We start from the raw sequence: 22,306 nt of genomic DNA on the forward strand, positions 1-22,306 counted from the left end.
GTGCCGTCTATTACTTCTGCCGCAGCACAGAAATGTTTTTGGCTTTATTTATCTGGTTTAAACCCAAAAATAAGCGACGGCGATTTGCAAAAAATTTAATCACGTTGCTTGAATGGAATTGAGCCCATTGCAGTAATTCGACTAGTACAGCGAGGTGCTGATACGAGCAATTTTTCGTACGTATCGTATAAAATCGGATTGGACCCGGATGTGAAATCTATTGCCCTGGATCCTGCTTCTTGGCCAGCTGGACTGTTATTTAGGGTATTCGTCGACCGTCCAAAAAACTAACTCCTGGAAGCAGAACACAGTCTGCTACATCATTTGCTGTAACCGAACCTACTATTTTGCGTTCTTTCATTGACGGTGGGAGCTTACGGGCTCCCACCAGAGGCGAAGATTCCGTAAATTCTTTTGCGCCCCCTGTGCTGTATGGCTCGTCTTTTCAGAACACCGTTTGTGATGTGACCAACGTTAGTATGTACTACCAGAACGTGCGTGGATTGAGAACGAAGATTGACGATATCTTTTTGGCGACCAATGACTGCAACTACGATGTGATTATGCTAACCGAGACGGGATTGAATGACAGTATACTCTCACCACAGCTATTCGGCAGTGCCTTCAACGTATTTCGATGCGATCGGAGTCCAATGAACAGCAATAAACGTTCTTTCGGAGGTGTTTTGATCGCTGTCGCACGGCATCACACTAGCACAATCTTTGAATCTGTACATGCAAACTGTCTTGAGCAGGTATGCGTAAAAGCCTCAATCCATGGCCTAAAACTCCTACTATGCGCGATATACATTCCTCCTGACAAGAGTAACGATAGTACTATCGTTGATGCTCACGTCGCTTCCGTTCGAGACTTTTTTGCGAGCAGCGCAGACGATTGCACGTTGATGGTATGCGGCGACTATAATCAACCGCGTTTAGCATGGGATAACTGTAATGGTGTCATAAAACATGATGAGTCTACGCAGCTACCGAATGCAAGTGCTACTCTCATTGACGGCATGGATTTTCTAAATCTAAACCAGGCAAATTTAATTCGAAATCACCTTGGACGCGTGCTTGATTTGGTGTTTTACAACTCTGATTGCGAAATTTCCGTAGAGGAGTGTGTTGCCCCGATGCTGCCCGTTGATTTACACCATCCTCCATTGACAATCTCGACTCCCACCACTGAAAATGCAATGGCTGGTTCTAGTCTCCCTTCCGCGAGGCGAGTATTAAATTATAGAAAAATTGATTTTGTAGCTTTCAATGCTTTTATATCGAACATTGATAGGCCAGCACTGTGGCCAGACAGTAACGATGCGGACTCGATGGCAGCAAATTTTTGCGCGCTTGTTGGATCATGGCTTGCAGATAATTTGCCATTTGTTAGACGACCTTCTTCCCCTGCTTGGAGTAATCACAGTTTGAGAGTTTTGAAACGTAAACGGAACGCATGTTTGCGCAAACTCCGTCGTTTACGGTCAGATGAATCGAAGTATGATTTAAAACGTTCAAGTGAGGAGTATCGACGGCTGAATTCAAGTCTCTACAAGTCATACGTGTTGGGAGTTCAAACAGACCTGCGTAGAAACCCGAAAAAATTTTGGAATTTCGTTAATACAATTTTTCTCTTCTGTATTCGCCTCCGATTGTACCTCGAATGACGATGCTGCTCGCGCCGCTGCGAATGTTCCTGCAGATCTTGTTGATCTTGACACATTCGAAGTTACACATGATATGGTTACTGCCGCCGCTAAGAATCTCAAATGTTCGTACACTGTTGGTCCCGATGGAATACCTGCCGTGCTTTTGTGCCGATGCATTGATATTCTAGCCGCTCCACTTTGCACCATATTCAACAAGTCTTTGGTACAAGGGAAGTTCCCCGAGATCTGGAAGCACTCCTATATGTTCCCGGTCTTCAAAAGTGGTGATCGTCGTAATGTCAAAAATTACCGTGGAATAACCAGTTTGTCTGCCGCGTCTAAACTTTTCGAGATCGTTGTAAGCTCTGTTATATTGAGTAGCGCACGCAACTACATTTCTTCGGACCAGCATGGTTTTCTCCCCGGACGATCTGTGACAACAAATCTCATGCATTTCACGTCGCATTGCATTTCAGAACTCGAACGTAAAGTACAAGTCGATGTCATTTACACGGACCTCAAGGCTGCTTTTGACCGAATCGACCATAAAACATTGTTAAACAAAATCTCCCGTCTTGGTGCCTCATCTCGGTTCGTTAAGTGGCTTGAATCGTTCCTGCGTAATAGAATTTTACAAGTCAAGCTGGGATCCGGTGTATCGTCTGCGTTCACAAATAAGTCTGGTGTACCACAAGGTAGTAACCTTGGGCCGCTTCTCTTCATTATTTTCTTCAACGATATCGCTGATACTCTTGGGATCGGTTGCAGATTAGTTTACGCCGATGATTTGAAAATATACTTGACGATTCGCAACACCGAGGATTGTTATCATTTGCAATCACTTTTAAATACATTTGTGACGTGGTGTAAACTAAACTCTCTGATTATAAGTACTGCAAAATGTGAAGTGATAATATTTCATCGCACTCAAACACCAATCATTTTCAACTATACTGTCGATGGAGAAGTGCTGCGTAGAGTAGATTGCGTAACTGATCTTGGAGTTATTCTTGACCGAAAGCTTACTTTTGATAAACATCGCGCTGCAGTTATTTTGAGAGCAAGTAGGCAATTGGGATTCATCGCTAAAGTTGCGCGCGACTTCAAGGACCCTCACTGTATGAAAGCACTGTATTGTTCGCTAGTGCGCTCCTTACTTGAAAACGTTAGTGTAGTCTGGACTACGCACCAACTTTCATGGAACCTGCGCCTTGAGCGTGTACAAAGACGATTCATTCGACTGGCCCTGAGAGATTCACCTTGGCGTGATCCTACCAACCTACCATCCTATCCGGACCGTTGCCGCCTACTTGGACTTGACACTCTTGACCGCCGCCGTAAGTTACAGCAGGCTGTATTTATCGCCAAGATTTTGAATTCTGAACTGGATTCCCCGAAGCTGCAGTCCATGATGAATTTTCGTGCATCACAACGCATGCTAAGGCCCTCTTCTATGCTTGCAAACCAATACCATCGTACAAACTTTGGTTTTTATGAACCTGCTGCGTTTAGTGTAAGAACTTTCACGAGTGTAGAGCATTTATTTGAGTATGGTGAGCTTAGTCATATTTTTAAACATAGATTAATTAATTGTAGAAACTTTGAATGGCTCTTTTAACATTCATTAAGACTTTACGTCAGATGATATAAATAAATAAATAAATAAATAAATAAATAAATAACAAAAATTACTAATTATTTATTTTTGTTTTTGAATGCTCAAAGTAAAGCCAGAGTTTTAGACAAATTTAACTGATGCGATCGTAACTAAAGTTAGCAAAACCAGAAACAAAGTAGTCAAAACGCATCCTAAAAAAAGGGAAGCACTTTAAAAGCTAAAAAACATACCGAAAAATAATATGGCTCCCAACGCGGCTTAAAAAGACGAAAAAAAACAATCTCCAACATCATTAAGACAGACAATGTGTGCAGTAGGGGAAGCGGAAAATAAGCTAACTGAAAATATGATACAGATTTGGACAAATATACCGCATTCAGACGGGACTGGAACTCGCAATCTCCCTGTCTCTGGCATGGTGTTTTGACGAATTAAACTACTGGGACGGTGGTAATGTTCCACAATCTATATGCGTATCACATTCCACTACCGACTTATTCTATTGCTCATGCCTAAGTACACACACGCGTTATTTATACTGCTGAAAGGATTGTCTCATGCTCATCACCCCAGAAGAGTAGGCTGACGCTGATAACTCTTATAGACCTGTGTGATCGAGACCAAAGCCATACTGAGTCGAGTCATGCTTGCAAGTGCGACACAACAACAGAAAGTGCTCCGTAAAGCTAAATTTTTTCGAACCGTCCCAGTAGTTCAATTGGTCAAAACAGGACAGAGGAGATTGCGGGTTCAAGTCGTGTTTTTAAGCCGCGTTGGGAGCCATATTATTTTTCGGTATGTTTTTTAGCTTTAAGAGTGCTTCCTTTTTTTCAGGATACGTTTTGACTACTTTGTTTCTGGTTTTGCTAACTTCAGTAACGATCGCTTCAGTTAAATTTGCCTAAAACTCTGGCTTCACTCTGAGCATTCAAAAACAAAAATAAAAGATTAGTAATTTTTGTTATAAAGTGAACAAATGAAGGGTGGCTATTTTTCCAAATCTGTAGCATATTTTCAGTTCGATTATTTTTCGCTTCCCTTGCTGCACACATTGTCTGCCCTAATGAACTTGAATTTTAACGGGTAAAAGCCGTTTATAAAAATAGAAATTAGTTCGAAAAACGAAATCTCCGACATATGTCCAACTTCTAGAAAACTGAAAGACCAAAAAATTAGGGGAAAGTAGGTAAAGACGGACACCCTAAGGCTAAACCTAAACAATTACTTAGGTCTTATATTGCAGATCACCGTAGTCATACAATTCGAAAATTAAGATCAATTGTTATCGTAATTATCTTTGGTACTAGTAAACTTTCTACAGGTTTTATGTGTTTTGGGTCTTCAAAGAAATGACTTCAAATTGCAGTTTTTTGACATGGTTGGGAATGACGGACACCCGGGGTGGGTAAGATGGACACTACGATGATAAAGGTGTACTCTTGCAAAAAAGATGTAGTACACTACGTATTTTTGTGGTTTATGTGTTGAGTGATGATCTTACACTATTCTACGTTGTTAGATTTCATCTATACGTCACTTGAACAACTTGGGAGGGTAAGCTAAGATGAAGACAAAAACTCACGGCCCATATGGCCTGTTCTAACTGCTAAGTGATCCATATCTGCTGATTTCTGTTAAGAGTGTACTTGGTAAACATCTGTAGTGCACAACCGATATTATATGTAAAAATTCTTGGAAAATCCGTATGTTGATCTTTCCCTACCTTAGTGTGTCCGTCTAGCCCGACCTGGTTACAAATTTTTCTAACGATTTTTTTGTTTTGTTTTCAAATTAAACAGTAAGCTCGCTGAAAACCAACATTGCATCTCAGAAGTATTGACACACTACTAAGAAGGTATTTGCACCACTCAACAATCAGAATACATTCTAGTTTGCGAAATGTTGAAAGTGTCCATCTTACCCACAGTGTCCGTCTCTACCTACTTTCCCCTACATGATCAAATATCAGCCATATTACCCAAAACATGTCTGAAGAACCTTTCCAAAAAACGAAAAGGTCACAAGAAGAATGATCCGAAATTTATATATCTGAAAGTGAATCAAAATCCAGAATATCTGTAGAAATTTTATTGTAGGCCAATATTTTTTCTGGTAGATTTCCATTTACTGGAAAAAGGTACCATGGACTCCCTCCATTCTCCCGTGAAGTGAAAAAACGTGGACATTTGAGTTTCCACACTGTCGATAGGTGTAACATTTTTGACAATTTTTTGAATATTATAACTTTTAATATACCTAATAATCAATATACAAAACCCTTCTTCCAAAATTATTACTCATTCTTGACAAAATAATGGACACGATTGCTAACTGCAGATTCACTGCAAAAAACCCCCGAATATCTTGCAAAGTGAAGGGGTTTTCATTTTACGATTCTTTCACTAATATGGTCAACCAGTATCGGGTGGAATGTTGAATAAGCAGGAAATGAAACATATAAATGTGAGATCTATATGGGAAACCCGTCAGTTTGGTGGTTTTCTGTCGGGCGGATAGTACCGTTGACTAATTAGTAACTTAGTCACCATGTTGAATTAATTGCCCAAGAAAATGGCTTGATTATAGAGTGGAAGATTATCTTTATTGGATTATTTTAGATGTTTTGACATAAAAAAAACAATGACACGTTGTTCACTGATGCTTATAGAATGAAATTTAGTTCAACTGATAACATAAGGGGACAATTCTTGCGGTACATCGATTTTTTTCTCTTCTTTTGTAATTCCCCTGGAAATAGATGTCGCCTTAAAATTAACCGACTAAGGCTGCAACCTCTAACCTTCAAAAAAATTATATACGATTAATGGGGTTTGAGCCATTTTTTGATGATTTGATAAAGAAATATTACATTTGTCTTAATAGCATATTTTATTGTGTTTTATTTCATATATAGCCAACATTCAATTTCTCTGTTATCCCCTCATTTAACCTTTTAGCTGTTGACACGAGTTCGCGAAAGACTTGAATGGCGAAAGCTCGACGAGGACGACGACGCTAGCTACTCCTCCACCCCTGTTGAAACTTGCGAACTGGCTGAAAGAAGACGTGGAACCAGTCGCTGTTCTCGATTTTGCTGCTTGTAGTTAGTGGGATGTGCAAATTTTACTCCAGCTTGGACAAGGTTTTCGCTTGAACTGATCAGATTTGGCAATATTCGACGGCGTCTTCGTGATGTCGCACTATCTTTGAACTCTCCGCGGATGTCAACAGCGTATGTGACGTCGTCGAGATTTTCGGTCGGAGATGTTGTTATCATCGGAAGTGACATAGTAGTGGTGGATGACGGAATGACAACTGGCGGTGCAGCGGGAACTGGTGGTAGAGGGGGTGCAGGAACATGAGGCTGTGGTAGCTTAGGAATCTCTGGAACTGAGGTTGGGACAGTTTTTGGAGTTGTTGCTACATCTGGACTCACAGGCTTATTTGGTTTTTGGTGGGACGAATCAAATAAAGGATCTTGCGGTTGGTTAGGGTTTTGCGGTGGGACTCCTGGTGGGGGGTTGTACTGGTTATTATTCGCTGGTTCATAATGATGACCGTGGTTGTGCGTATGTCCATGATGATGATGATAATAAGTGCCTCCATAAAACGGTGGTAATGAATATACGTAGGACGTTTGTACAGGAAAACCATGTGTGTATCTATATCCGTATCCGTATGGACCTCCAGAGAGCTTTGACAGTTGATCAAAGTTTGATTGAATTTGTGTATTGACATTTTTTGCTATAGTGGCAATGTTATTGGCAATATTATTAGCTATGTTCATGGCTAGATTGGGCTGCAGGCTGTAATTTATCTGTCTGTCGGTTCTTTTGCAAGGCTTTACAGCATTTTCCGTAATATCGCTTGAACTCGATCCATTGGCGAATTCTAAAAGTAACGGGAAAAATGAAGCATCAACCGGAATACTATAATGCAAACAAGATGACATCACGATTGAAAATTTGCGCAATTTGCGGTTGATGTAAAGAACAACAATCAATACATTTCGTATTACTTCTAAGCACTACAATACAATTTACTATTCATAGATAAGCTATCCTACCAAATCACTTACCATTGCTGTGAATTATTAAAAACAACACAGAACTTATCAGCACATTAATGGGTGCCATCACGAAAGATTTAATTGCGCTGCTAACAACAAAACAACTAATCTCGAATCGAAGCCGCACAGCATAAAACTGATGCTTTTTCAGCTAGCAATTACACCGAAATCTGAATAAACAACAAGTGACCTGAAGAATGCTGCGACGAAAACCGATTGTGACCGCTCGCGCACACATGTACAGAACGGTGCTCTTAACGGGGACTCTCTCGTGGACAAACCAACAACAGGTTCGCTCTTCGCAATAGACCATCGCGCCGAATCTTTTTAACCTCACTTTTACTTCAACTTGGGTTACGTTCTGGACTTCGTGCTTTTTCTGGTGGAGTAATCGTGGTACCTCACATAAAGCATTTTGAAGGCATTTCTTTAGTCACAAAAATTCAATTTTTAAAAAAGGTAAAATGACCTCTCTATCAAAAAGGAACTGTGCAAAACTTCAGCGAAATCGGAAATGATCGATCAGCATCGATTTGTGAAATACCGTGGACTGCGTTTGTTTTGAATAATATGAGCATTTTTGCATATATAAAATTGTGCATACATGAAATTGGTTTAGAATTATAATAATTAAGTTTTTGTCGCAACATTTATACAAGCGGCAAACGTTAATTCAAGAAAAAAATCTTATTTCAAAGTTTCACTTCGAAAGTTATAAGATTTGCTGTGAAAAGAACCGAATATCTTGCAAGCTGAAGGTGCTTTCATTTCGCATTACTTTCACTATTAAACCAGTTTTGAGCGGAACGTTGACTAAGCAGAAAATGAAACATCCAAATGTGAGATCTATATGGGAAACCCTTCAATTTGGTGGTTTTCTGTCGGTTGGATAGTACCGTTGACTAATCAGTAAATCGGTCACCATGTTGAACTAATTGCCTGATAAAGCTATCAAACATTTTAAAGCGAAAGATTATCTTTATTGTATTACTCTATATATTGCATCAGAAAAAAACACGTTTTTACTGATGCTTGTAGATTGAATCTCAGTTTAACTAAAACTGGGTTCATTTAATGGGACGTCAAATGTTTCCTCTTTTATTGTAATTCCCCTAGAACTAGAACAACCCAGGCTGCAACCTCAGAATATCCGTAAATTTTGTAAGACCAAAGTTAAATGTGCCATTTCCTGAAGATTTGATAAAAAAATACATTTGATGATTCATTTTTATCGAAAATTTGGGTGCCCAAAGTGAAATTAAATAATAATTCTCCCATTTTGAGCCCGTGGAATTCCCCTCGAGTGTGTTTTCTTTATTTTTTCAAACAAATTTTACTGTGTTTAATTTCATATATTACCCACATTTAATGGTTCTGTAATCGCCCTAGTTGACCTTGCAGTTGTTGAAACAAATTCGGAAAGGTCCCGAATTGTGGCAATCCGGCAAAAGACCCACTTATGCTGAACGAACCGCTGCCACTGCCACTGGAGCTCGACGCGGAAGAACTCGACGAGGACGATGACGCTCCACCAGCTGCACCGCTAGCTGCTCCTCCACCCTTGTTAAAACTCGAGGACTGGCTGGAAGAAGACGATCCCTGTTGTCCGTTTGGACCGGTAAAAGTGTTGCTCAGCGTGTTGGCATTAGACCCGGAAACTGATCCATCTTTGTTCGTCTGTAACGACTGACTTGAGGCCGTGTTTTTGTTACCCTGAAGCCCGTTCTCGAAGAACGTCTCCGAATCGGTCTGCGCATTGCTGGAGGAGGTTCCATGCTGGTTTTGAAGGGTAGATGACGAACCTGCGTTCGACTGTTCCTTGAATTTGTCCTTCTCCAGGATGGAGTTTGTGTTGGCATTGGAGGATGTTAGTGCTAGGTTTCCATGCTTGTCGAAATTGGCAGACTGGCTTTGGGCAGTGTTTTTACTACCGGAGGAGTCAGCCGTTTGAAAACTCTGCTGCATTGTGTTGGCAGCGCTCAGCTGGCCGGAGCTTCCATCGACCGCAACGTTACCGGACGTACTGCCGGCGGAGTTTTGATTGAAGGAGCCCAGCTCGTTTTGGGTGGACTGCGACTGTGACTGTGAACCACTGCTCTGCTGGAACCCACCCCAGAGGTTATGGGACGTTGACTGCGAGCCGGCTTGCGAACCCGTGGAAGGTTGTTTGCCCGGTTTGTTGGGTGGTATTCGTATTGAAAAATCTCTATCCTCATCATCGTCCTTCGGAAAAACGATGGCGTCCGAATCGCGTCGTACTCGACGAGTGGCACGGATGTTATCGTGAGTCCAGGTGAAGTCGGTGTTTCCGAGCTGCTGCAGGTTAAGTTCAGAGAAGTTTGTTCCAAGGTTGGAGTCCGCTGGTGACGGAGGAGGTAGTGGAACTACAGGTAGTGGCGCAGGTTTAGGTTGTTGTTGGAATTGAGAACTAGGTTGGGGTTGTGGCTGGGGTTGTGGTTGAGACTGGGGTTGAGGTTGAGGCTGAGGTTGAAGTTGAGGCCGACTTTGAGGTTGTGGCCTGGGTTGGGGTTGCGGTTGTGGTTGAGGTTGCGGCGGTTGGAAACCATTGAATGCTCCTGACCCCTGTGGAACCTGTTGCTGTTGCCCGAAGGCTCCCAATACCGACAGAAGAGGTTGTCGATTTGGCTGCTGATAGTTGGCGGGGTTTGCCAGATTTTCGCCAGCTTGCACGAGGTTTCCGATTAAGCTAAACAGATTTGGAAACACTTGACGACGAGTTCGTTCTGTCGCGCTATCGTTGAATTCTCCGCGAATGTCGATATCGTATGTGACATCGTCGATATCTGCAGAGGGAGATGTTGCTATCGGAGGAGGTAAAGTTGTAGTAGTGGATAAGGGAATGACCACTGGCGGTGGTGCGGGTGCTGGTGTTGGTGGTGGTGCAGTAATAGGCTGTGGTGCCTTAGTTACCTCTGGAGCTGGAGCTGGGATAGTTTTTGGAGTTGTTGTTGCATCTGGACTCAGAGGTTTATTTGGGTTTTGGTGGAACGGTTCATTAGGGTTTTGTGGTAAGATTCCTGGCTGGGGGTTGTACTGATTATTATTCGCTGGTTCATAATGATGGGCGGGGTTGTGCGAGTGCCCATGATGATGGGGATAGGAACCTCCATATAATGGTGGTTGACCGTACGGTGGTGGGCCGTGTGGTTGATGCCCACTTCCATGATGTCCGCCATGTGGTGGTGGCGGACCATGTGGCGGGGGTGGACCATAAGGCGGGGGTGGACCATGATGTGGCGGTGGACCATGAGGTGGAGGTGGCCCATGATGCGGCGGTGGACCATGTGGTGGGGGTGGACCGTGCTGATGATATGAATTTTCGTGATGTCCCGGGGGATGTCCACCATGTGGCGGTGGATATGATTGTCCGTGTGGTGGATACCCGTAGGACGTTTGTGGAGAAAAACCGTATTGATTTTGTGGAGCATATCCGTACGAATTTTGACCGTACCCTATCGGATTACCATTATCAAATTGTATCTCAACAGTATATAACCCTCCTGATTTTCCAAAGGGCATCGATAATTGATCAAAGTTTGATTGAATTTGCCTATTAACACTTGATAGTACATTGGCGGTGTTTGCTGCTACTTGAGCAAATAGATTCGGTTGCTGTCCATAGGGCTGAAGATCGTAACTGATCTGTCTGCTGTCCCTTTTCCAAAAGTTCACATCATCTTCTACAATATCACTGGAGCTTAATCCATTGGTCAATCCTAAAAATAAAGGAAAAAAATCATCAACCGGTTTACAACAACGCAAGCAGGATGACAACATGAATATAAACTGTAATTTGCCGTTTATACAATTTACTGTATACAGTAATAATTAGGACTAATCAATGCACTTGATCGTACTTTTAAGCACTGCACTACAAATTGCTGTTTCTAGATAAGCTACCTCACCAGATCACTTACCACTGCTAGAAATTAGCAAACACAACACAGAACTAATCAGCACATCACTGGGCGCCATCTCGAAAGATTTAATTGCGCTGCCAATTACAACACAACCAATTTCGATTCGAGGCCACACAGCATAAAACTGACGAATTTTCTAGCTAGCAATAACACCCAATAGATGAACCATCTAAATAAAATATCAAGTCTCCTGAAGAATGCTGCGACGAAAACTGATCGTGTTGCTTTCCCAGAGGTGACGAAGTTGCGACCGCTCGCGCTCACATGTGCAGATCGTTGCTCTTGGTGGACTCTCTCGCGTGGATAAACCAGCAACAGGTTTGCTCTTCGCATGCGAACGAGAACTGGCAGACAGGTCAGCTAGGATTCCCCAGCTAATCCACCTTGCAGTTGTTGTAATTTACTCAACGAAAATCGTTTCTCACTGATTCCAATTCTCTTTCAATCGAACTAAGAAACATAACCGTGCTTATTGAATATATTCGCGATTCACCGTCGTCGTTGTCTTGTCCAGAATCATCATTACGAAAACAGGTTTGATTAACGGTGGCCGTCATTACTTTCGACCGTGTGTGAAGCAGAGAGTGCCAAACTCGGCACAGTGCGTGACTTATTCCACAAAACTCTGCATCATTCTACCGAAGCAAACTAACAAACCAGCCTCAACAACGATTCTAATAGCCGAGAGCAAACAACAACAACAAACACTAATCTAACCTTGCTGGTATCGGTCACTGTCTACTGATTCATTGTCAATCTGCATCGCCGATGACGATGTCGGTTTTGGAAAACACGTACGCCGCTAGTGGAGTTGTTTTATACACAGCACGTCGGCCCTGCCCAATGCTGCGTCGTCGTCAATGCTGCGTCAAGGTCTGCTGCTAGCCGGCAGCAGAGACGAATGGATGAAACTCGTTTTTGATATCATTGCGCATCGGATACTGTCGGTCAGTTGGCGGTTTCGGTTGACAGTGGAGTGCGTTATCCTCTCCGGGTTGGGATTTCCCGGTGCTCCACTTGGGTGAACTGGCGAAAGAGTTGAACTGGAGCAGTGCATAGATTGATTTGTGTGTGCGATAGGGTGCCAATGAAAATCCGCTTTTCGAAAAGTTTTGTCTGACCGAATAAATTCTCTATGCAAAAGTTGAGCTCAATCAGAATCAGAAGTGGAGGCTCAAACGATTTCACTTTTTTAGACCCGAATTTCCAAATATCCGAAATTGAAATTTTCTTTTGTTGCAAATATCTCAAAAATCTGTGAAATGCAGAAATGTGTTATCTAAAAAAATTGTTTCTAAAATAATAAAATTCTTTAGCTAGGAGAGTGAATTAAACTTGAAATGAGGATTCAAATAAAAATGTAATTGCTAAAATATCTGGAACTAGCTTTTAAGTTCATTGCGTTATCGGATCATCAGATTTGCAGGTCTGCTACGCAAACTAATAAACCATTCTCAAGTACGATTTTAATAGCCTAGAACGAACAACAACAGCAAATAGTAATCTAACCTTGCCAGTATCGGCCACTGTCAACTGACTCATTGTCAATATGGATCACCGACGCGTCTTTGCGTTGATTGACAAGGTCTACCAGTTCAGTTTCATTGTGCATCGGCTATAGTTCATAGTAAAGTGCAATGTTTTACCAGTTTGGCATAATATCGAAGATTTCTTAATAGATCAATTCGACATACAAGACAGCGTTCAGTATCGATCCCCAGTGATGGTTTCGCTTGGCTTTAATAGCTGGATATATATAACACATTGCTGGTCCCACGGTCTTCGACATAAAAATTATCTTCAAGCGTTTAAATCACTCACGTTACATTTTACATTTTCTTTCTAAGAGGCTTCATCATAAGTACCGAGCAGCTTGGATTTTTTCCAAAATGGTCAGTAACTACAAATTTGTTGCAGTTCGTGTCTCGATGTGTACCATGGATTGTGGTTTTCAAACTGATGCAATTTACCTGGACTTAAAGGCTGCGTTCGATGAAGTAGACCACGGGATACTGCTTGATAAAATGCTTAGGCTCGGTATAACATCGGATTCTGTTCGCTGGTTTAAGTCATATTTGACTGACCGTAGATTTTGTGTGAAAGTAGGATCTGTTGTTTCTGACCGCTCTTTCAATATGTCAGGAGTTTTTTTTCCTGTATGGACTTCCTCACTGCGACCAGAATCGTTGATCTATTGTGAGATATGCCCGGGTGTCCCCGCTATTGAAAAGTGGCATGCTTATTATTATTTTTGATCAGTGCTTGTGTGTAATGTACTTCCCCTCGTTTTACACGCTTACTGTTCTTCTATACCGAGCCTCTTTTCTCCTGCTAATTATCGCCAATTATAATTCCCTGGAGAAGTTTCGTCGTGCGTCCTTCTGGCCAGTTTTAATGATAAGATGGACTTATTTTTTGTTAAGAGAAAGTCACGCAAAGGTATTATAGAATTCAGCGTAAACGAAGGGTAAGTGGTGGGGAGCCTGAGAATAAACTCATACTTAAAGTCCTTTTTGACATCGAATGGCCTGATTCTACTAAGATTCGAACCCACGACCATCCGCTTAACAAAGCGGATTCTGTAATCTTGCGGCTACGCAGCTCCTCATGTCAGGAGTACCTCAAGGTAGTAACCTGGGTCCGCTACTCTTCTCTATTTTTATAAACGATGCTGCTCTTCTTTTGCCACCAGGCTGCCGGCTGTTTTATGCTGATGATACTAATTAGACACGTTTGTGAGTTGGTGTGGAAAGAACTGCTTAACGCTAAGCATAGATAAATGCAACACAATTTCTTTTAATAGAAAGCGTACGCAAACCGAATTCACATATTCCATATAAAATCAGCATCTTCTCCGTGTAGAGTCTATAAAAGACCTCGGAGTTGTTTTGGATCGTGAACTGCCATTTAAAAACCATTATGACAGCATTATCGCTAGGGCTAACCGAAAACTTGGATTTATATTCAAGATTGGTGATGAATCCGTTTTGCTTCAAATCGCTGTATTGTTCCCTCGTAAGATCAATCCTAGAGTCCAGTTCTGTAGTATGGAGTCCTTTTCGTGCAAATTGGTCACACAGAATAGAAAAGGTGCAGAAAAAATTCATCCACTATGCTTTTCGCTTCCTCCCTTGGCGGGATCTACAGAACCTACCACCATACGAAAACCGCTGCCGACTTCTTGGTATTCAACCAACTTCGACGACAAATCGCACAGGCCGTCTTTGCCGCAAAACTATTGACTGGCCACATCAACTGCCCAAGTATTTTGACCCAGCTTGATTTATATGTTCCTGAAAGACCATTGCGTCACAGAAACTTTCTTCATTCGAAACCGCGCACTTTATAGTTACCACGATCCGATTTACACCATATGCCGCCGCTTCAATGAATTTTATGAGTTACTAGCTGAATGTACCCGGCCTTGCTCGTGTAAAAATTTCTGTTTTTTTTTATAGTTTTCTATATTTTCATATATTTTTTCCAACCCATCATTTCAAATAATATTTTTATTTTATTTATAAACTTGCTTATATACCACCTTTTTCGTTGATTAACAATCGATGCGGAGGGCCAGCTGGGTCGAGTCCGTTGGAAAATGGATTGCCTAATCAGCATCTTCGACGGTATCGATTAACTTACAATAAACTTAAATTAGACTGAAAATACACAATCAATAGCCTAAGCTCACCACTGATAGTTAAAATTATTGCTTGCTATATCACCTCGTTTTACTTTTTTGTGTAAACAATATCAATATCATCCTTATAGTTGAACATCAGTCTTCATGAATTAATTAACAATTTGGTGATAAGGGGACAATTTCCACATTTTCCTCAAGTTTTGAATAACTTCCAATGCAGAAAAACAACCCTCACTATACCAAACGTTCGGACACCAAATTTCGGTTTTGGGGAGTCAGCTCTGACCTATGAACCTAATACCAGGGAGTATTTGAATAGTTTTCTCTTGAATTTGAAAATAGCTTTGACAACGGGTGTCGTCATTTTATGAACATAGTTCTCTTTCTAGAAATATTGACATTATTTAACCACTTACTCAGTTTTACACAGCTTGACAGAAAGCAGATATCGCGGAATTGATTTCAAAACGACGTTTCAATAATACGTCCAAGCCTTCTTCTGTATTCTAGTTACCTTTCCAGAAAATGTAATCCATCATGTAGGATTTAAAAATTTGCGCCGGAGATGAATATTTGGATTCTGGACGTCATCTTGATATCGAAAATAAGCGGTTCCGGAGACACCAATGTTTGGAGGTTTGTAAACGTTTTCTACAGTTGTATACAACTTTCAAGAAACCAAAACTCACCATTTTTGTTTTAGAAAAACAACGGACATCATACTACGGCTCCTAGATGTCAACTTCTGGTCATGACCGACCGAGGGCATGAAAATCATCGTACCTTTTCAAAAAGTTCCCATAGGGCACTAAAAGACCTGACTTTCTTATGAACTAAGAACCCCTCCCTCTTTGATAGCTGCCCCTTTCTCTTTTCGACATCATGTTCCGGTTTCTGGAAATCAATTTCCGGTCTCCAGACATGACCAAAGGCCTAAAATCTATCGTATTCATTTAGAAAATTCCCATAATGCATGAAAAAAATTGATTTTCTAACCAATTAAGACCCGCTCCTCCTTTGGGGGTTGCTCCTTCCTCTTCTCAATAATTCTTAAAGTCAGTAGTTTAATTAAAATTTGAAGCACCGAAGTAGAATATAAGAAGTAGTCGAAATAAGCGTATCTGTGATTTGAGCAAAATTGTTTCTTTTGTTTCTGAAATACCTTTGAGAGTAGAAAAAGCAACTAACTGAATTTTTCTCTTCTCAATGATGTTAAGCGATTCTGCTAAGACGCTCGAATTTTTTTATAATATTTTTTTCGAGTTATTTAAACTTTGCCTTTTTTCTCCCACGACGCAACCGGAATTTTTTTAAAATTATCAACAGTTTATTAATACCTTCATTACAACAGCCGCTCATAAGAATTCCAGAAGCTTCATAAACTCTACAAGGAAATTTGAAACACCCGATGAAGAAGACAGCAAAGATGACAATTAACTGTGACTAAAAGTCCATATTTTTCGTTATAACTCTTACCCATGATTTTTTATATTTTTATGACTTTCTAAAAAATGTTGTGTGTGTTTGCTGAAGATTGTTAAACGCTATATTTATAAATAACAAAGTTATTCGATAAAGTCAGAATTTTCATGCAGAAGATTTTTTTCATTGAAACAATCGAAAATGCTCCATTAGACAAATGATTTTATATTCTTTTCGAAGTAGAATAGACGTGCTTTCAGAACATCAAAAAGTTATCTGCGTATTTTTGCGTATGGCTGAGTAATTTGAAGTTAAACTAACCCTTGAAAACCCGTTAATGGTTGAATAACTTTTTTATTTTGAACCATAGCTAGATCAAATGTTCAGCAAAAATGTGTATTTCTGCTTGGCTAATAATTTTGTAGAAGTTCTAAAATATGTAAATATATTATTTGAGTGAACTTTGCAAATAAAAATTTTTATATCTTTTTTAACATAAGAGATAGAAATCCGATACCTCCAACAAAGTTGCTAGTAAAATCCTTTTCCGCAACTTTTTCGCTGACACTAGCTGTCTATCTCACTGTCCTGAAAAAATAAATTTTCCATGTCACTTCTAGGTGAATTAATCACTGCATCGTACATTCTAAAAGAAGCACAATAAAATACATAGAAACTTTTCCGAATAAAGTAGGGGGATTAGGGGCATAATGAGCACACGGGGCGAAATGGGCACCCCTCTTTTATGCGAAATTACGCAATTTCTAATGCAATAAGGTATGTGGAACTCTTCCGTAGTTACTACAGTATATCTTTATGTAGAACAAAAGTGGTTTGTCTAATTAAAATATGGAAATATATTGAAAAAATCAACTTGGTTCCCGGATGTTGAAAAAATTGTTATTATTGCGCACTACAAAAAAAAGCCTCTACGGTCGTTTAAATGTCTGAATCAAGTATGGACGGATTTCGCGCCAAATGAACCCGCGGTTGGCAGCACCCTCTCCGAATTGGTTGAAACTTTTTGGGTGTTAAGACATCACCTAATTAAGCATCTCTGCATACTTACTTTTTCCAAAATTAGTCTAGACTGTCTTCTAAAAAGGGCGAAACTTTTTTTGCCGATTTTTTGTAAATCAATATAATTCAAAAACGGTAAATTTTACAAAAAAGTGTTCTATAAATAATTTTTAGGAAATCGTCTGAATTTTCATAAAAAAATATGGAAAAAATTATATATTAAGTCCTTCACTGAAAAAAAATGCAATTTAAACACAAAACATCGATTTAAAAAAATGGTCATCTCCGATTTGGCTAAAAAATTTTTTGGTGAAAGATAACATTGTTGGCTACATTTCGTTCATGCATCGCAACTTGAGAATGAAATACTTGTTATGTTGTGTAAATGTGTAATGTCAATAAATTAGGTAATAGTAGAACCAGTGTTTGAGAGTTGTTTTTCACTCTGGAAGCAAAATCCTGCGTGAAGCACGTGGCCGCTGTAGAACATAGGTAACCCAAATGCGGTAGGTGATTTTCTCCCGAGAGGAGTGCTGCTGCTGATGTTTTGACGGCTACAATACATGTTTATTCTACCTGCAGAATATATGTTTATTCTATGTACGTATCTTTTACCTATTGTATCTGTTGTGATTTCATGTTAAGGCATAAATTAGAAGTAGAGTGACACTTTTTCGCAACATCACATGGGAAAGGTCCTTGTGACGCAATCGGAGGTACCCTGAAACGATTGGCAAAGAGAGCAAGTCTTGCCCGAGATTATGGAAATACTATTAAAACTCCAAGAGAACTTTCGACTTAGCAGTTCAACAAACAGACAAATGTATAACTAAATTAAATTTCTGCTACATATGCAAAGAACAGTACACAAAAATGTCAGAGGAACTAGAAGAACTATTCAGTCAAGTAAAACCTATACCTGAAACACAGAAATTTCATAATTTTGTACCTTCAAGTACTAATCAAATAGCAGTTAAAAGATATTCTAGTTCAGAAGATGACCCAAAAATATTTACTGTATTTAGTAGTGGTAAGAAATAGATGCTACGGGATTATGTTTGAAAATAAAACATTTGAATTATAAATTTAAAAAATCGTTTTTTTTTCCACATTTACACCATTTTCATAGGTAAATTTATCAGGTTGGTTCATAAGATGTGAGAAGCATTCACATCTGTAATACAATGAACTTTAGGTACGTGCATACACATAATATATTGAAATCAGGCATTGAGTTTTACTTGTTTAAAATTGTTTAAAACTAAAATAATCAAAACATAACAAGTATTTCAATCTATCAGGTTGTTTAACACTGAAAAAATAATATACCTTATTTTTAGGTTGCATTTTAATTTTTTATTTTGGAGAAAAACTTTTTTTCCTTAAATATGCTCAAGTAAACGAAATGTAGCCAACAATGTTGTCTTTCACCAAAAAATTTTTTAGCCAAATCGGAGATGATGATTTTTTTTAAATCGATGTTTTGTGTTTAAATTGCATTTTTTTTCAGTGTAGGACAAAATTTATAATTTTTTCCATATTTTTTATGAAAATTCAGACAATTTCCTAAAAGTTACTTATAGAACACTTTTTTGAAAAATTTACCGTTTTTGAATTATATTGATTTACAAAAAATCGGCAAAAAAGTTTCGCTCTTTTCAGAAGACAGTCTAGACTAATTTTGGAAAAAGTGAGTATGCAGAGATGCTTAATTAGGTGATGTCTTTACACCCAAAAAGGTTCAACCAATTCGGAGAGGGTGCTGCCAATCCTTGAGACGATTTGGGATGAAATCCGTTTATGTAGACACATCAATATGACGTATGGGTCGTAACCCAAATTTCACCATCATTGAAGTTTTGATTTTAAGCTTTAATTAGTGTTAAAATCTCATGTTAATTATAACTAATTCGATAGGGGCGAAATGGTCACCTTTGGGTGGGGTGAAATGAGCACACCTTGTCACATAAACTTACCTGAAATTCATCTCAGTAGACTTGTGAGCTTGTCTGTTTCCATAGTCGGTGTTTGTTTACAGTGATGGTGCGAACATATGTTAGATAATCTTTGAGACCGAATCGGCCAGAAAAAGGGACCGCAGGCAGAATTGGCCACCATGAGGCGCGACGGGACATTCACGAAACAATCTGCCTAATATCACGGCATCCCGCGACAAACGTTGATCCATCAGTTGTACTTCTACACAGTTTCAAGATATGTTCTATAAGAAAGCTCATTATACCCCGTGGGTGCTCATTATGCCCCAGTTAGGTGCTCATTGTGCCCCACACATCGACTGATTGCTAGTTTTTGAAGCATGAATCTAATTTGTGTTTTTCACCATTATACGATGACTTTTCAATTTGTAAATGATGTACCTTCAATTATAGATAGTTTATGCAAGTTTTGCACTGGAGACAGTTTACATTTTTTGTCGTTTTCCATGCTTAAATCAGCAACCAAGTTAGGGTGCTCATTATGCCCCTATTCCCCCTACTAAACTAGTAATAGTTTTTTTCTTTTCTTTTTTTTTAATTTAAGAGAATGGTTTCTTTTACAAAGTTTTTTATTAGCCAATAATATTTAACTCCTCCAAAGTCACAACTAATTAAGAAACGACGGTGTGTGAAATATTGATTTTGTTTGGACAAGGTAAACAAAAAACTTCTACTTTCATTCTATTTTTTTGTCTAAGTGAACTAACAAACTCTATGAGTTGCTAATTAAAAATCTTTTAAACTCTGAACTTTGCCGCAGAAACAGGATGGCTATGGCCTGTAGATTTTGAGATATATTAATATACGAAAACATTGATGATATTTTTTAAACGTCATATTTTAAATAGCACACAAAAGCGCTACTTTAAAATCTCAGGGCTGGAATAATATTAAACTAGGTGTATGTAGACAAAATTTTACCTTGTAACTCCTTGAAATTTTGTTGTTGTTCGGTATCAAATAGCGTCTTGCCCCATGCGCACCCCTCTGCATCGTTGTAGTGTATAGTTCGCTGTCGTCGGTGTCATCGCGTGGATTGAACCAGCTGTACAGATAAGTTGAGTAGTTTTCAGGTAGCCTTTATTTTTCACTTTTATTATTATTTGAACTACCGAGCAGTTTGTCTTAATAATCACGCGTTCATTTTTGTGAACATCATTACAGAGACGATGGACTCGTCCTCTGATGAACCACCGAAAATGAAAACCAGGCCTCGTAGCAGAGCACGAGGGTCAAACAGTACCCGAATAATTCGTCCGGACTCTGGGTTGTATTTTTCCGGCCCAAATCAAAAGTTTCAAATGTCATGAAGATTTCTAAGGATCCGGTAAAGCAGTATAAAGCTGTAATTGGGATCTTCAAAGTTCGCCCAAACAAATTACGGGTGATAATGTCTGATCTGTAACAAGCAAACAAGTGAGCTTTTTACACGAGAGTATCGCGTGTACATCCCTGCTTGCATTGTGGAAATCTACGGTGTCGTCACTTAAGCGAGTTTGACATTCGAGGACTTGTTAAGTGCTGGGGTTGGCCTTTTTAAGAAATCCAACAACCAGCCTGCAAAGCTACTTGAATCCCATCCATCAGACTCGTTTTGGGCAACGTTCGCCGGAATATGCTTTGCCTAGCCACAGTGAAATGAGCAGGGTACGTCTACACACGTTACCTGAGGGATTTTCTTTTGCCCATCTTGGGAGAACTTCGACCGGGAAATACCATATTCAGCCAGAATTCTAAATCACAAGAAACATTCATAAATTTCGATGATAATTAAGGGAAATTAATTTGTTTATATAACGACTGGAACGGTTAATTTAATGGGTTTATCGGCTTAATCAGTCCGTGTAGACTAGCAACAACGAATTGTTTTTTCTTATTCCGACAGTTTCTGACAGATTCTGACGAGTGGTCCCCTTTAGGAAAGGGGTCCACTATAAATTAATTTATCCTTACCTTCGATTCAGACTTGTACTTGAACTTGTAGGATAGAACTACCTTGGATTGACTACTTCCTTCAGTGAACCACCTTGGCGTCAAACCAAAAAATAAAAATAATTAAATTAATCTGACCAGTGGTCCACTAAAGAACCCTACATTTCTTTTGGAGGAGTACTGGATTTATCTTTAGTGTAGAGTTAGTCATTTCCGGGTGAGGTAAATTATTCTATAGTGGACCCCTTAAAATTACTAGAAGCTGAAAAAAACTCAATTTGTGGGAAAATTCGACGAAAATTCTGAGAATCGAAAACTTCCAGCAGCAGACATCTTATCCACTCAAACTGCACCGCAAACATTTATAAATTCCGATATATGTTGAAAAAAAAAATTGAGTTAATCTGACGGGAGTTCCATATTATATAAATATTATATAAATTTAACCATGGTAAAATATTCAGCAAATAAGTAGAAAATTGAATGTGCGAAGTTCTTTGGACTACAATAAGATATTGTGTCAAATACCTATAACCACCAACCTGGTTATAGAACGACTTCTCCCAATATAAATAGGACATGTATCCACTCCATACAAATAAGTTTTCCAGCCTTCACTTGTTAAGGTTATTCACAAAATGCCCAGCTCAGTTGTGTTTGTCAAAACTATTTTAACACGGTAACGATAGTAATTATTCAAGATACTAATTATGAAGTTTCAAAGTAGTAAATAGGGCAGATCTGCCTAATATAGACCACTTCATTTAATGGACCATCTGAACATCTTTTACCAAATGACACATGATAAATAAACTTATTTTAAAAGGTTCTTTGACAAAGTCAATAAAGTTCTTCACCAGAAATGCTGCAACAGACGTTCACTATAATATTCTTAATTAAAGCTGTAAAAAATATCTCTTAATGACAGCTGCCTGATTTGCCATGGTTCGTTAACGTTTTCATAAAAAATGACTTTACCAAAAACTGTACTGACATCACACATACCGAGCGAAAA

The 22,306-nt window shown here is 39.4% G+C and overlaps 2 protein-coding genes across 2 annotated transcripts; both read right to left on the reverse strand.

The window, feature by feature from the left end:
* Window positions 1–5,950: 5,950 nt before the first annotated feature.
* Window positions 5,951–7,762, reverse strand: LOC129724589 (uncharacterized). The gene is made up of 2 exons (XM_055679587.1): window positions 7,346–7,762; window positions 5,951–7,158 (listed from the first exon to the last, which is right to left on the reverse strand). Exons 1-2 carry the CDS (start codon window positions 7,401–7,403, stop codon window positions 6,287–6,289), a joined length of 930 nt encoding a protein of 309 aa, XP_055535562.1. The 5' UTR covers window positions 7,404–7,762; the 3' UTR covers window positions 5,951–6,286.
* A 658-nt stretch (window positions 7,763–8,420) lies between these two features.
* LOC129724588 (AT-rich interactive domain-containing protein 1A-like) lies at window positions 8,421–11,965 on the reverse strand. Its single transcript, XM_055679585.1, has 2 exons — window positions 11,275–11,965; window positions 8,421–11,073 (listed from the first exon to the last, which is right to left on the reverse strand). Exons 1-2 carry the CDS (start codon window positions 11,330–11,332, stop codon window positions 8,702–8,704), a joined length of 2,430 nt encoding a protein of 809 aa, XP_055535560.1. The 5' UTR covers window positions 11,333–11,965; the 3' UTR covers window positions 8,421–8,701.
* Between the last annotated feature and the right edge of the window lie 10,341 nt (window positions 11,966–22,306).

This window comes from Wyeomyia smithii, chromosome 2 (genome assembly GCF_029784165.1).
Source record: "Wyeomyia smithii strain HCP4-BCI-WySm-NY-G18 chromosome 2, ASM2978416v1, whole genome shotgun sequence".
NCBI lineage: Eukaryota > Metazoa > Arthropoda > Insecta > Diptera > Culicidae > Wyeomyia > Wyeomyia smithii.